This window comes from Chlorocebus sabaeus, chromosome 9 (assembly GCF_047675955.1).
Source record: "Chlorocebus sabaeus isolate Y175 chromosome 9, mChlSab1.0.hap1, whole genome shotgun sequence".
NCBI lineage: Eukaryota > Metazoa > Chordata > Mammalia > Primates > Cercopithecidae > Chlorocebus > Chlorocebus sabaeus.
Genome location: NC_132912.1, coordinates 98,709,946 through 98,725,415, shown reverse-complemented (window position 1 = coordinate 98,725,415; position 15,470 = coordinate 98,709,946). Strand labels below are relative to the sequence as shown.

At 39.2% G+C, this 15,470-nt stretch overlaps 1 protein-coding gene across 1 annotated transcript in view; it reads right to left on the bottom strand.

Moving 5' to 3' along the window:
- Nucleotides 1–15,470, bottom strand: part of CC2D2B (coiled-coil and C2 domain containing 2B) — a 131,604-nt gene that overhangs the window by 50,435 nt on the left and 65,699 nt on the right. Inside the window, 4 exon segments of the mRNA XM_073019213.1 lie at nucleotides 937–1,140; nucleotides 2,594–2,732; nucleotides 9,985–10,132; nucleotides 12,206–12,356. Coding sequence (XP_072875314.1) covers nucleotides 937–1,140; nucleotides 2,594–2,732; nucleotides 9,985–10,132; nucleotides 12,206–12,356 — 642 coding nt within the window.

Here is a 15,470-nt window from a genome sequence, read left to right as displayed (position 1 = left end):
AAGACTAAGGACGTGCTTCTACATAACCGCAATGCCATAAGCACCACCAGCAATTCTCCAGTATTATCTAATATTTGATCCATATCCAAATTTCACCAAGTAGCAAACTTAAAGCAACTAATATGAAAAGCTAGCTTTATGTGATAGTGTGCTAGAGCTGGTTGGCACCAGCTGGTGAGACCCTATTGTGCATTCCAGCTTTTGTTTTCTTTTAGAAATATTTTAAAGATTCTAACATTGTGGGCCTTATAAGTAATGTTTATTGCGGTAGTGTCTCTCCCCCTTACTCTCAATGCCACTTTTAAATCCGTGATACATTTTACAATAACAAAAATACAATAGTTACATAAATTTAGAATATGCCTAAAGGATTTTGGCTGCTGAATACTGAATAGACTAGACAACACTAAATTGTAAAGTCAAGCTGAAGAATTTCTGGAATTTGGGAGATACGTACATTTTTATTTATTTATTATTATTATTTTTTTAATTATTTTTTTTTTGAGACAGAGTCTCTCTCTGTCGCCCAGGCGGGAGTGCAGTGGCCAGATCTCAGCTCACTGCAAGCTCCGCCTCCCGGGTTTACGCCATTCTCCTGCCTCAGCCTCCGGAGTAGCTGGGACTACAGGCGCCCGCCACCGCGCCCGGCTAGTTTTTTGTATTTTTTAGTAGAGACGGGGTTTCACTGTGTTAGCCAGGATGGTCTCGATCTCCTGACCTCGTGATCCGCCCGTCTCGGCCTCCCAAAGTGCTGGGATTACAGGCTTGAGCCACCGTGCCCGGCCGATACGTACATTTTTAATGCCTATAGAGAAGGGAGGAAATCTGTCTACAGATTATTAGCTTTAAAAAAAAGAAATAAATTAAGATAGGGTTAAAGCAGCAAACTGTTAACTTTATCATACAATAAGCCATATTCAAATAGAAACCAAATACCTGGAAGAGTAAATCTGGAATCTCTGTGTCATGGAGGGGCATTTGCTCTAGAAGGAAATTATCTAATTGACCTGCATTTCTAAGTTGCAATAGCTGGAAACGTTTACTCTTTGCCATTTCCTCTTCAGAAACAAAGTTAAATTCATCTTGCAACTGTTCAAGACGAAAATACTTTGGAATATCCTGCCCCTTAAGTCTCATGTACTGTAAAACATAAAAATGCAAAGTCTTTACTTAAAATACTAATTTTTTGAAATTCAGGAATTACTTCAAAAGACTTTTTCCCCCTCAACTGTGAGATCTGAGTGGCAATATAGGTAGGAAATGGAGCAATTGAATTTGTAGTCTAGAACATATAAAAAACAAAATAAAACAAAACAAAATAGAATCCAGCCTTTGTGGCTTTCCAACCTTTTCCCAGTCATGAGTTACAAAGAAAACAAAAATATTTGTGCTGTACACTGAATTTTGTATTGTACACTGACAGGACAGATGAGACTGTTCCTATCTGGTTGTCCTGAGTTGACAGAGGATCAATACTTCTGTATACCTATAACCAATTCTGCACCTCAGCGGAGAAGCTCTAATCTAGGGAGCTTACTTGCAGCAATCTAATTTATGGGTGAGTGCATAGTACATGCAAGGAATAGTGCTAGCTGCCATCAGAGAGACGCAGATTTATTAGCTGTAGTTCCACAAGGAAAAATAAAATATATGAATGAATAACTACTGTAGGCCAGGTGCAGTGGCTCACACCTGTAATCCCAGCACTTTGGGAGGCCATGGCGGGTGGATCACCTGAGGTCAGGAGTTCAAGATCAGCTTGGCCAACATAGTAAAACCCCCTGTCTATCAAAAATACAAAAATTAGCTGGGCACAGTGGCACGCGCCTGTAATCCCAGCTACACGGGAGGCTGAGGAAAGAGAATCGCTTGAACTTGGGAGGCGGAGGTTGTGGTGAGCCAAGATCACGCCACTGCACTCCAGTCTGGCAACAGAACGAGACTCTGTCTAAAAAAAAAAACCTACGGTAAAAGGCAGAATGAAATTAGAGTCATAAGAGTTGATTTTTTTAAAAAGTAGAAGAAAGGTTAACAGGAAAGCAAGGAAAGAAGATGCAGTGCCTAACTGAGGTTACCAGGGAAGCATTTATTAGACTTGCAGGGTGAATAAGGTAACTGTTACGGATGCCCTTCTAGGCAGAGCAGTGGCATGAATAAAGGTATGAAGAAAGCATGTGTGAGGTACATACAGCAGTTCAGCTGGCAATAAAGAAGAGTAGAAGTGACTACATAATAGAGTCTGAGAGAAGGAGTGTGTTTATAAATCATCTCAATATCTTCAGTATCTAATACTATGGCTGGCATATGGTAACTGCACAATAGATGTTAGCATAAAAGACTGTCGGATGTGCTGTGGCTGCTAAGTAGTGGCAGAGGACCATCCATCAGGCCTAAAGGAGGAATTATTTCAGTTGCTGAGTTTTTAATTGCCTTTACAGTATTGTACACTGGTTGAAAATGGTCTCTGTCCTCAGATTTACTTTTACATAAACCCTAGAGCCTAGAAAAATATATAGCAAACTATGGGGGAGAAAGGGGGGTAGAGCTTAGGAAACAGAATATGTTTACAGTATTGATACTTGCTTTAACTTACCATAACAAATTCCATTAAATCAGAATATTCTGGATTATTTGGATCAATTCTGACTTCATTTGCCCATTCAAAAAGCTTCTGTTCATTAATGAGCCATGGAATTCCAGGAACACTTCTCGCATCTACATTCCTTAACATACTAACATAGAGAAAATATTTTGTGAACTCGCATACAATATACAATATATGTATTACATACAATACACTGTTATATAGGGTAAAAACGTACCCATTCTGGGTATTTGAAGATAAAATTTATCCACCCTCTGTATTTATGGATAAAATAGAAAGTTGAGATGTGGTATCTCTCCTAGTTCTCACTCTAACTTGTATCATAGCTTTTTGATAAATGTTTGTAAGAGACAGTAACCTTATTAAGAATAGTCTGTAAATATTGATCCTTGCCATCTATATTGTATGTAACAGCTAAAATATTCTAGATGCTTAAATGAATGGTGCTTATTGGATGTATTATGTAAACCCTAAGCATAGTAACTTATTAAAATATTTTCTTTTCACAGGGTGTACAATATTGAAATTTAATCAAAATATTCACTTAAGCAAAATTAAGAAAGCACACAAAATAAAAACCACTTTTAGGCTACATCTTTACAGTGGAAACATAACAGAAAGTAATGCAAGTAACTGGGTATATGCCAGAGGACCATCCTTGATCATATGAGATAATCTTTTTTTTTTTTTTTTTTTTTTGGAAACAGAGTCTCACTCTGTCACCAGGCTGGAGTGCAGTGGCGCGATCCCGGCTCACTGCAGCCTCTGCCTCCCAGGTTCAAAGCAATTCTCCTGTCTCAGCCTCCCGAGTAGCTGGGACTACAGGCAAGTGCTACCACACCTGGCTAATTTGTGTATTTTTAGTAGAGAGGGGTTTTCACCATGTTGACCAGGATGGTCTCAACCTCCTGACCTCGTGATCTGCCTGCCTTGGCCTCCCAAAGTGCTGGGATTACAGGCGTGAGCCACTATGCCCGGCCATGAGATAATCTTAAAAGCTGGAAAGCTGTAAAAGATAGGCTAGACTCATAAAATATTCTTAGCGACTAAGTGCAAAAGGAATTCAACTCTAATGAGTAAGGATTTCTTTAGAGCCATCAATTATCCCAGCGATTTAATCTGTCTCTTCATAGAGAATTTGTCTTATCATGTGTAACTAGAGGAATTTGGACTACGATCCAAATTTCTACAATCCTTTCTATAAAGTAGTCCAGAAAGGTTCCTGTCTATAAATTGGGATTCCAGAAATACAGTTCTGACACGGATTCAACAATGTCTTAGCCCAAACATGGGCACACATTTTACACTGTTTCCTTCCCATTTGTTCATATTTCTTTGATGAATCTTCTGAGGCTATTGCTGCAAAAGCCAATGTGTGGTATGGTAAGATGTAAGGAAAATTACTAATAGGTGAAGTTTGCATATTCTTCTTTTCTTTTGCTTCCCATGTCTGCCCTCATTTTGAACTGTTTTGATATCTATGTCACAAGAGTGCTAGGACCTGACACCCTTGACACCATCATGTAATAAATTTTCCTTCTAGAAACAATCTTAGCGCAGATCCCCTAGAAGATAGCCTCAGGTAAAGCTTAAATCTTAACAAATAGATTAGAGAGAAACTTCTCCCATTATATCCTTTAACAACAACAACAAAAACAACAACAAACAACAAAGAAAGTTGTAATTGAATTTCAACATAGTCCCATGGTTTCTGCCTCAGAGAAAGTAATAAAAATCTCACAGCCTTGCTACAATGATTCCCCCAGCTGCTCCTATAGCTGTGGGCTATGGTTCACAGCAGTGCTGTTCCTTGGGTCAAAACCAGTCAAATGATTGAAGATTTCTCCCTCCCTCCCTCCCTCCCTCTGTCCCTCCCTCCGTCCCTCCCTCCGTCCCTCCCTCCCTTTCTCTCTTCCTTTCCCCTCCCCCTCTCTTCTTTTCAATTGAAGATTTCTACTTTGATGATGGAGAGCTGGAAGCAGTACTTTATAAAAGGCACAGAAAACTCTTTGATTGTTGTTTATCTAATGCAGCCCTGATATTTACATCTTATTTCCGACAAAAGAATCAAAGTATAGCATGGCCCCAAGAAAGAGGCGAGCTTTAATTCTAGCAGGCCCCTAGACCTCGGCTTATACACCCAAATGCAAGGCCACAGCCACCGTGTTTTTAAATTGAGGTAAAATATACATAACATTTACCACTTTATTTTAAAATACACAATTCGGTGGCATTAAGTATACTCACAATGTGGTGCAACCATGACCACCATCCATTTCCAGATTGTAATGATGGTCGTACAACTCTGTGAATACATTAAAACCATTGCATTGCATATTTTAATTGGCTGAATTTTATGGTTTGTGAATTGTATCTCAATAAAGATGTTAAAAAACAGTTAAAAATATAACTGTGCTGAGAGCTAAGATAAACATTCCTGTGAACCAGAAATGGAAAAGAAAGGCAGAGTGGCGAGTGGGGATAGCACTGTGGGCTTGCTGGGCTTCAGGCTGATGAGCAGTCCATGGTGGTTGTGGGCTCAGTTCCTGAGACAGAGAACTAGCACCAGGTTTATCATTTTAAGCCAAAGATTTAAGGGTGCGGGCGGGGCTTAAATAAAGGGACCTTTAAAAAAATACTGACCACTGCATGGGGCTGTGGCTTTTAGAAAGCTATGAGTCTAGAGAGGGAAAGGGACACAGACACTGCCTCATAATGAGGAACTGAACAAGGCTCACAGCTCACCAGTTGCCTAGATCTGTGATGACTCCAATAGCAACCCAGTGTAACAACCCAACCTCCCAACCTACCCAGTAAGTAGGCTTACGGCCCACTTCTGGATTTAGGAGGACAGATGAAGTCAAATTCAGAACCATCAGGTAAGGAGGGGTAGATACAGAAGGAGAGAGAGAAAAAACAAAATCAAAACAAAACAAAACAAAACAAAATAAACCAAAAAAAACCCACCAAAAACCCCAGAAACCTGTAAATCAAAATCACCCAAAAGTTCTCCAACTCAAAATGACCCTGCTAACCAAAACTTCTGAGCAATGAAGCCATGCTCAGAAAAATAATCAACAGTATCAACTATCAGAACATTAAATTAATTCTAGCTGAAATTCATTTTATGGAAGTCTGCCAAACACATTTTAATGAAGTATGCTTAAGATGTAAAAACAAATGAAAATTAATAATTCACTTTTAAATGCAAGAAATAATGGAACAAAATGCCAAAATGAAATAAGAAAATGTAGATATGAAAGAGAATCAAACAGAAAACCTGGCAGCAGAAAATAAAAGTAAAAATTATAACATAAAAATCAAATAAAACTTATATTGGACAAAGTTGAATAACGAATTAAGGAACTGAAAAATAGTACCCAGAAATTCACCCAGGATGCAGATTAAATAAAAACATAAAAATACGAAATAATAGTTAGGCTGAGGCTTGGCTGGGCTCAGTGGCTTAGGCCTGTAATCCTAGCACTTTGTGAGGCCAAGGTGAGAGGATCGCTTGAGCCCAGGAGTTTATCAGCCTGGGCAACAAAGCAAGACCTCCTTGTCTCTTAAAAAGAAAACACAGAAAGCAAGAAAAAATTTAGCTGGACGTGGTAGCACCTGCCTACAGTCTCAGCTACTAGGGAGGCTGAGGCAGGAGGATTGTTGGGTCCAGGAGCTTGAGGCTGCTATGATTATACCACTACATTCCAGCCTGAGTGACAGAGTGAGACCCTGTCTCAAAAATAAATAAATGAATAATAGACTGAGAGGCTCCAATACAAATTCAGTAAGAAATCCTGAAGGAGAGAAGAGTGGAAATAGTGAAGAAGTAATATTTGAAGAAATAGTGGTTGAGACGTTTCTGTAATTGATGAAAGATGTGAGTCTTTAAACATAAAATTTATTCTGCTAAGCAGGAAAAGGAATAATGATAAATCCACACATACATGGTATAGTAAAATTTCAGTACTTTAAGGATAAAGCAAAATTTTTTTCATGGCAATTTCTTCCTTTTTTATTAAGGTAAAAGATACATAATATAAAATTTACCACCATTTTAAAGTGTACTATTCAGTAGTATTAAGTATACTCACAGCATTGTATAACCATCATCATTACTTATTTCCAGAATTTTTTCTTCATCCCAAACTGAAACTCTGTACATATTAAACAATAACCCCATTTCTCCCTTCCCCATCCCTGGTAACCTTTATTCCACTTACTGTCTCTGAATTAAAGTGAAATATTTCAACATTATCAGAGAGAAAATATAGCCTATAAAAGTCCAACATTTAGACCAATAGCGGACTTATAAATAGCAATGATAAATCCCAATAGATAATGCAGTACTGTAACAGCTTCAAAGTGCTAAAGGGAAATAAAGAACATCCTCAAATTTTCTACTCACCTAAACTATTAAGAATGAGGACAAAATAAAGACACTTTTAGATCTAGAAAGGCTAAAGAATTTTGCTATCCATAGAAACTAACTGAAAGAATCATTAAAGGAGCATGCTTTCAGCATGAAAAGTAAATCGAGAATGAAGGATGGGAAATAAGAAATAAGGTAAACATAAAAGTCATTGTTATTAAATGTTAAAAATGTTATTACCTAGTGAGTGTAAGAAAAACTGTTTCATGTTTAAAAATGAAAACTCTAGACAATGATCATTTAGATAAGAGAGGTGTGGGTTTTGTTTGTTTGTTTTTTGATTTGTTTGTTTATTGAGACAGAATCTCGCTCTGTCGCCAGGCTGGAGTGCAATGGCATGATCTTGGCTCACTGCAACCACTGCTTCCCAGGTTCAAGCGATTCTCCTGCCTCAGCCTCCCGGGTAGCTGGGGCTACAGGCGCGTGCCACCATGCCCAGCTAATTTTTGTATTTTTAGTAGAGACAGGGGTTCACCATGTTGGCCAGGCCGGTCTCAAACTCCTGACTTCAGGTGATCCGCCCGCCTCCGCCTCCCAAAATGCTGGGATTACAGGAGTGAGCCACTGCGCCCAGCCAGAGAGTTGTGTTTAATGTGGTATTAAAGCTTGACTTAAAGAGGGCCCTGGACTTTGAAAACCTCTCTTGCAATATACTTCCTGCTGAAATCTGTCATCTGTCCCACCCTTGCATATAACTGTTTTCAATCTTTTGTAAGCTTGAGTTTCCAAGTAATAGGAATTGTAACACAATGGAGACAAGCCAATGAATATGGCTTGAAGGTCACTTGCTGGTAACCTTCAGTGACAAGTGGGTAGGATTAGGAAGGGAATGTGTGAACAGAAAGTGGAGGGAATGTATGCAGACCAGTAGGCCACACATAGGAGAACTCTGGCAGGAAAAACTAGCCAAAATGGGCTTCAGGATTTAATCAGGTTCTTGAGTTTGTGCTTGTTCGTTTTAAAACAAAGAAGGCTTTTGGGTACAAAAGACCAACAGCCTAGGGAGACGGACAAGTTGAAGATAATGGAAGAAAAGGATATAAATGCATCAGGAGAATTGTAAAATACAGAGAGTTCCAAATTACCTGCATAAAAGTTAGCCTCAGAGTGAGGAGGACAAACATCTCACTCCAAGAAAAATGCAAAGAATATTATGATGAGGCAAAGATTAGGAATAGCTGCTGTGGAGACTATGCTAGAGAAATATTAAGAAATATAACAAAATAATAGTTCTGGGTATTAAAAACTTTTCCACTGGCTCCAAAATGAATGACCTTTAATAACTGTAAGATTTGCTCTTAAAATGCCTTTCTCCAGGTCTCTAAGAAGATGACCTCATTTACTTAGCAAAACAAGGACATTCATCAAAGTTCCATTTCTGTCTTCATAGTGGTGACTGTCTCATTCCCTGAGTTGAGGAAGAGAGAGTTTCTCTTCTCCAGAACCACAGGTATTCGCTTGGGTTCTGGTTTGATACCTTCTGGACTCTGAAGGACTTCATACTCTTTCCAATATATTGGGTCTTTTTTCCCCACTGATTTCAATCTTTTGTAAGCTCATCACTTTTAATCTCTTCTTTTAAGAAGATAAATATGGCCCCAATTTGTAAGAAATCTGTACCTTGATTCTTTTGTCTTCTGTTATTTTTTTAGCATATTTTTTATTGTCAAACTCCTTGGTAAGTAAACTACCCCTACTACCTCAGTTTCTTTCACACCAATGATCTCCTTGGGCTACTGCCATTTAGTTTTTTTCTCTTTCAATTTCTTACATACTGAAGAAAAGCATTTATGAACTCTTACTATGACTCTGGCCATATGCTACTAGTTTTTATACATAATGTTCTCCTTGTTATTTTTTAAACAGTCTCTAATTTCAGTTTTGATTTTCCATTTAATCTAGTTATGTATAACAATTTTCAAAACTATAGTATTTTTAAAATAAAAATTTTTAGAGAAGTTTTAGATTTGCAGCAAAATTGAACAAAAGGCACAGAGAGTTCCCACGTACCCCATCCCCATAAACACGCACAGCCTCCCCAGCTGTCAACATGCCTTGCTGGAGTGGTACCTTTTTTTCACAGTCCATGAACCCACATTGACACATCATTGCCACTCAAAGTCCATAGTTTACATTAGGGTTCACCCTTGGTTTTGTACATTCTGTGGGTTTTGACGACTGTGTAATGACATGTATCCAACATTATAATCTTATGCAAAATAGTTTCACTACTCTAAAAATCCTGTGTGCTCCATCTATTCATTCTTCCCTTCCCCCGGAACCTCTGGCACCACTGATCTTTCTACTGTCTCCATAGTTTTGCCCTTTCTAGAATGCCATATAGTTGTATGAAGCTTTTCATTTCCATTTATTTTTAAAAATATGTGTTAAGATGGGGAGGGGAGAGGATCTTTTTGTTATCATTGTTCATTATTTTAAATGATGAACTAAACTTTTTCCTTTATATTTACCATTTCCCTCAAACATAGCACATTATGGAACCCAGCATTATCATCATTTTCATAGAATTTACTGTACTTATTTCTAGTAATCCCACAAATAATTAATCTGAAAATTAACCCCAATTCTTCTGGGAACTCCCAGAATCATGATAATGCATATTTGCTAATCCAGAATGACTGGGGGATATACAGGCCCCAGAAATAAAGTTCCTGGGAGTCTTGACCTTTGCCTACAAGTGAGGGACTCTGGGAATGACTCTCTCATCATCTGTGTGGCTATAATTCCAAGCATTGAAGGGACACATTCTCTTGCATATAAATACACATACTACCTTAGTAGAATGATTTAAATAAAAGATAAATCAACATTCAAATAAACTAAACTCTTCCTATTGCTGCTCAAGTTTTCTCTTTTACACATAATGTGTTTTGTGTGATGCTTTGCTGAGACCTGGCATTATTTTTCAAAGATAAAAGTTTATTACCTGCAGTAAGAAGATCTCAATGACTGTGACATAGGTATCAGAGGAAGACCATTTTCGTCTAAGCTCCACGATAGAGAATAGCTAAGTTTTCCTGATGTCAAAAGACAGAGTTCTTCAGTTCCATTTCCCTCAAGAAGAAAAGGCACATCTGTATATAAAGGGCATTAAAAACATATGAATTGATTTAAGTGCAGTTGAAGCACATTGTGGGTTTTTTCCTGAGTTTTACTTGTGGAATTCTAGGAACACAAAGGAAGATCTGTGCTAACCCTACTCTTTTTTTTCTTTTTTGAGACAGAGTTTCACTCTTGTTGCCCAGGCTGGAGCACAGTGGGGCGATCTTGGCTCCTTGCAACCTCCACCTCCTGGGTTCAAGTGATTACCCTGCCTCAGGCTCCCGAGTAGCTGGGATTACAGCTGTCGACCACCACACTTGGCTAATTTTTTGTATTTTTAGTAGAGATGGGATTTTAGCATGTTGGCCAGGCTGGTCTTGAACTCCTGACCTCAGGTGATCCACCTGCCTTGGCCTCCCAAAAGTGTTAGGATTACAGGCGTGAGCCACCGCGCCTGGCCCTAACCCCACTCTTATCTTAGTGCTCTCCCTCATCTCCTCTCTAAGATCCTTCAAGGACTACAAAAGATAAGGTAAAGATTGAGATGATATGTAGAGATGAATATCATGATTTTCTTCCTTTTATGCCTGGAGGCTTCTTAACCATTCTCTGTGGGAGTGGTTTCCAGCAAGAAAGGACTATTGGCAGCAGAAAAAGAGGCCAGCAAGCTGTTCTTTCTCCTCTTTCCCTACATTCCCAAGTCTTCTGCATCTAATCTCCAAAGAGTTTAAGAATACTTCTTAAAACTTTTGCTGAGTGGCCAGACACGGTGGCTTACGCCTGTAATCCCAGCACTTTGGGAGGCGGAGGCGGGCAGATCACGAGGTCAGGAAATCGAGACCATCCTGGCGAACACGGTGAAACCCCGTCTCTACTAAAAATACAAAAAAAAATTAGCCGGGTGTGGTGGCGGGTGCCTGTAGTCCCAGCTACTCAGGAGGCTGAGGCAGGAGAATGGCATGAACCTGGGAGGCGGAGCTTGCAGTGAGCCGAGATGGCGCCACTGCACTCCAGCCTGGGCGACAGAGCGAGACTCCGTCTCAAAAAAAAACTTTTGCTGAGTGCCCAGTGTTCCCTAAATTTTTTGAGTCCTGAGTCTTTTCTCCCAGGTCTCCATAAGCTTATTTTTCTGCTTCATCTGGACTTGAAGCAAACTCCATTCTTCTCTCATTCTCTGCCCGTTTTTCCCCCTCTCTCCTCCTCACTCACTCATTCATACTTCCTTACTTTTCACCAAATAGGCCCAAGTAGTTTCAAAACCCCTAGGAAGGTGAAAGAAAGGAATAATGGGGAGGAGAGGAATGACAGTGCTGTCAGAGACGCACTAACTTACATTTAACTGTGTAAGAGGAGTCAAAGCAATTGAAAAACAAATAACAGAAACATCCCTTCTTTCTTCTCGCCTGTTCTCTGTCCCTCCCTCTTTTCTTCCCTCCCTCATTTTCTTCTTCCCTTCCCTATACAGTTCAAAGACAAATCCATATGTCTGCGAGCACCTATAGGTTCACTAAAGGAGAGGTAGAGGCAGAGCAGCCAGCCCACTCAAAAGCAGAGCTCGCTTTCCAGACAGCATTCTGTCCTTGCCTTGGATGGCCTACAAAAAGCATGGGTGCTAACTGCTCATTTGAAATTTCCCAAAAATCTGACCCAAGACAAAGCTTTAAACAATCTAGTTTAACATCTGAATGAATAATTTAATTCATTTTTAACAGAATACTGTAAACACAGGGCCAGGTGCAGTGGCTCACGCCTGTAATCCCAGCACTTTGGGAGGCTGAGGGGGGTGGATCACCTGAAATCAGGAGTTTGAGACCAGCCTGGTTAAAATGGTGAAACCGTGTCTCTACTAATACAAAAATTAGATGGGCGTGGTGGCGGGCATTTGTAATCCCAGCTACTGGAGGCACGAGAATTGCTTGAACCTGGGAGGTGGAGGTTGCAGTGAACTGAGATCAAGCCACTGCACTCCATCCTGGCTGAGACTGTCTCAAAAAAAAATATTGTAAATACAGGATTTTGTACTTATGTGAGTGAGCCAGGGTCATTTAGGAATATGGTACTCAGGAAGAAAATAGGGGGAATGTAGTATTTTTTAATAAACTCACTGCTTCCTACTTCTCCATCGGCAGGCATGACCAGCTTATCAGAGCTAAACTCTACATACTGCAAAACGGTTTTGCCTTTCAGCTCTGTGTAGTTAGGTAAAGGTAAATATAGTTTTGCCAGTAAGCTTGTTCTTCTACTTTTTTCATAAACCTAAATATAAAAGAAATGGCTGATAGCTCACTAAAAATACAACATAGAAAAAGGAAAAAATAAGCACCCTTAACAACATATTTTTATTTTTTTAAAAAATACCAGAATATAAAATAAGTATTGCTCTATAGCATTTCATCCACATGATTATGAGAAAAGCGGCCAGTCATGTCCTTGAAAGTGTAATGCCTTTTACTGACTTCATAGAAAATGAATTGAATATAATGGATTATGAATACAGTTCTGAGAATACGTATATGAGGTACATATAACATAATACCATAGTAACTTAATTTTGTATAGCACTTTAAAATTCTTGATCTCATGTAAATCTGATAAAAATTATAGGAAATAAATATTCTCATTTTATAAGTGAGGAAATGGAAGCTCTATATGAAAATATGTTTGTTTTTATTATAAGTGGCTGAGACTCAGGTTGAATTGCTTAGGAAAAAGGTAGTCATTGGTCATGAAATTCAAGGATGAGTTAAACAAGCTATGGGAGCGGGCAGGGAGGAAAAGCTCCAGAAGAAAGGAAAAGGGGGTGTGGGGTAGACAGTCCCATAGAGGTTCACTGAGCATGAAACCCAGGTCTTCTAATTCTATATGGTGTGTTTTTACTACAATTCCATGTAACTTCACTGCCATAACTATAAGCTAAACTTTTTTCTTTTCTTTTTGAGATGGAGTCTTGCTCTGTTGCCCAGGCTGGAGTGTAGTGGCACAATCTTGGCTCACTGCAACACCTGCCTCTCAGGTTCAAGCGATTCTCCTGCCTTAGCCTCCTGAGTAGCTGGGATTACAGGTGACCACCACCATGACTGGCGAATTTTTGTATTTTTAGTAGAGACAGGGTTTCATCATTTTGGCCAGCCTGAACTCGAGCTCCTGATGTCAGGTGATCCGCCTGCCTTGGCCTCCCAAAGTGCTAGGACTACAGGCGTGAGCCACCGCGCCCAGCCTAAGCAAACTTTTTTCAATAAAAAAATCTTATTTTGACCTATACTGTGTTGTCAGTGCTTGGGAAAACAGTGATATGTGCTCTAAGAAGGAAATCAGAGGGGAAAATTGCTCCTTGAAAGATAAGAAAGAATGTGCCAATCAACGTGATGACTTATTAGCCAATAAAGCAAAGAAAAAGGAAAGTCAAAGAGGCACATATTTTTTCTGGTTATCTGGTTTTACTTCCTTGTAAGAGAGAATTTAAGACACCACACTGGTCCCTTTGACAAAGGCATCCCTACTGCAGAAAGGTTTGTAGGAGTTGTAGCTCTGTGAAATAAGTTTTATTATAAATTAGTAAATTGGCTAACTTTCAGAGAACATGAACTGATATATTCAATTGTTGAGTTGGCATTTACACTTCAGCCTTGTGAATTTGCTTAGGGTATGTAGGATGCATTCTCAGTGGACTGTCAAACCCAGGTTCTTGGACTACAAGGCTGGAGGCCAACCCCTGCACAGCAAGGTAAGTGTACTGAGATAGAGAATTTTATCCGTTGAGGGTTCCCAGGAGCCAGTCTTGTCCCCTGATGACAACTGTCAACACCATGATGCAGATGAGATTGAGCATCTTAAAAGTGGTAAGAATGAAAAAATGGGCATTTTAAATGGTGCAGCTAACATGTACAAAAGCTAAGAGGTAGGAAATTACAAGCACGTGTGGGAAAAGACAAGCAGCTCAGTTTGGCTGAAGCGATGAATGAATAAAGAGTAGTAGTAAGAAATGAATTAAAGGCAGGCGTGTTGGTTCATGCCTGCAATTCCAGCACTTTGGGAGGCTGAGGCAGACAGATCACTTGAGGTCAGGAGTTCAAGACCAGCCTGGCCAACATGGTGAAACCCTGTCTCTCTAAAAATACAAAAATTAGCTGGGCGTGGTAGCAGGCATCTGTATCCCAGCTACTTGGGAGGCTGAGGAAGGAGAATTGCTTGAACCCAGGAGGTGGAGGTTGTGGTGGCTGGGATCTGCACTCCAGCCTGGGCAACAGGGTGAGACTTGTCAAAAAAAAAAAAAAAAAAAGAATTAAAAATGTAGGTTAAAGTCTGTTAGGCTAGGTCATATTGATTTATTTTGGAATTTTTGCATTTGCTAATGGTGAATTTATCTCTAACTAGATTCCTCTCCCTCCCTGCTTCTTAGTTTGTTAGGCTCACACGCTAAGTGATAGGATGATAAAGGACTCAAAATACACATTTACCTATTTGGGGAGGCAGATTTTAAACTTAAAGTGATTGGATTATTATATCACAATTTACTTTGGGACAACAGTAGGAAAGTATAGTTCTTGTTTGTTTTTGTTTTGTTTTGTTTTGTTTTTTTGTATTAGGAATGCAGTGTGGAAAGTCGGCATATTTTTAATGTAGGAATTTCAACAGAGGGACATTGTAAGACAGTGGAAACCTGAATGCATGAGTAATGAATAGAACATCTATCAGGGAGACAGCAAAATTATTCTCTGCATTATAAAAATAATTTTGATTTATATTTGTGACTACAATTATCTCCCTACTCCTCAAGCGCCTCCCTTCCTACACACAAATCTTTATTCCCTCCTAACTTTTTTTTCTAGTCTAGCTTCAAGTTTAACCCCATTATTGGCCACCAGGACTTCTTGTCTAGACTCCTTTACTGTCTCTCATTTTTCTTCATCATCCTATTTTCTTCTTCCATTAGTGTGGGGGTTCTTACAGTGGGATCTTTGCACAGAGACTGGGGGTCTTTTGTATGTATATTCTTTCATCTGATTCTTAGAGGGATCTAAAAATCCAAAAAAAGAGGAAGAACAAATACAGCAAGAGACTGAAGCCACCAAGTCAGGGATATGGAAGTTCATATTATAGAAATCATTCAACACTTAAAATAGCTATGATACTCATAATACTTTAAACAGCACTTTTCCACCTCATTGCAAATGAACAGTAGTGCTGCACATCCAGGGGTGCAGAAATTTTAGCAGGAGAGGAGTATTTGGAACACTACAAATCAAATAACTTTGTACTTACAGCATAAGAGACTGGTGGTGAATTATACATTTATAAATATCTTATCATCTACAAATAAAGATCAGTCCATCTCTTAACATCAAAGAAATTACTTATCACATATAACTG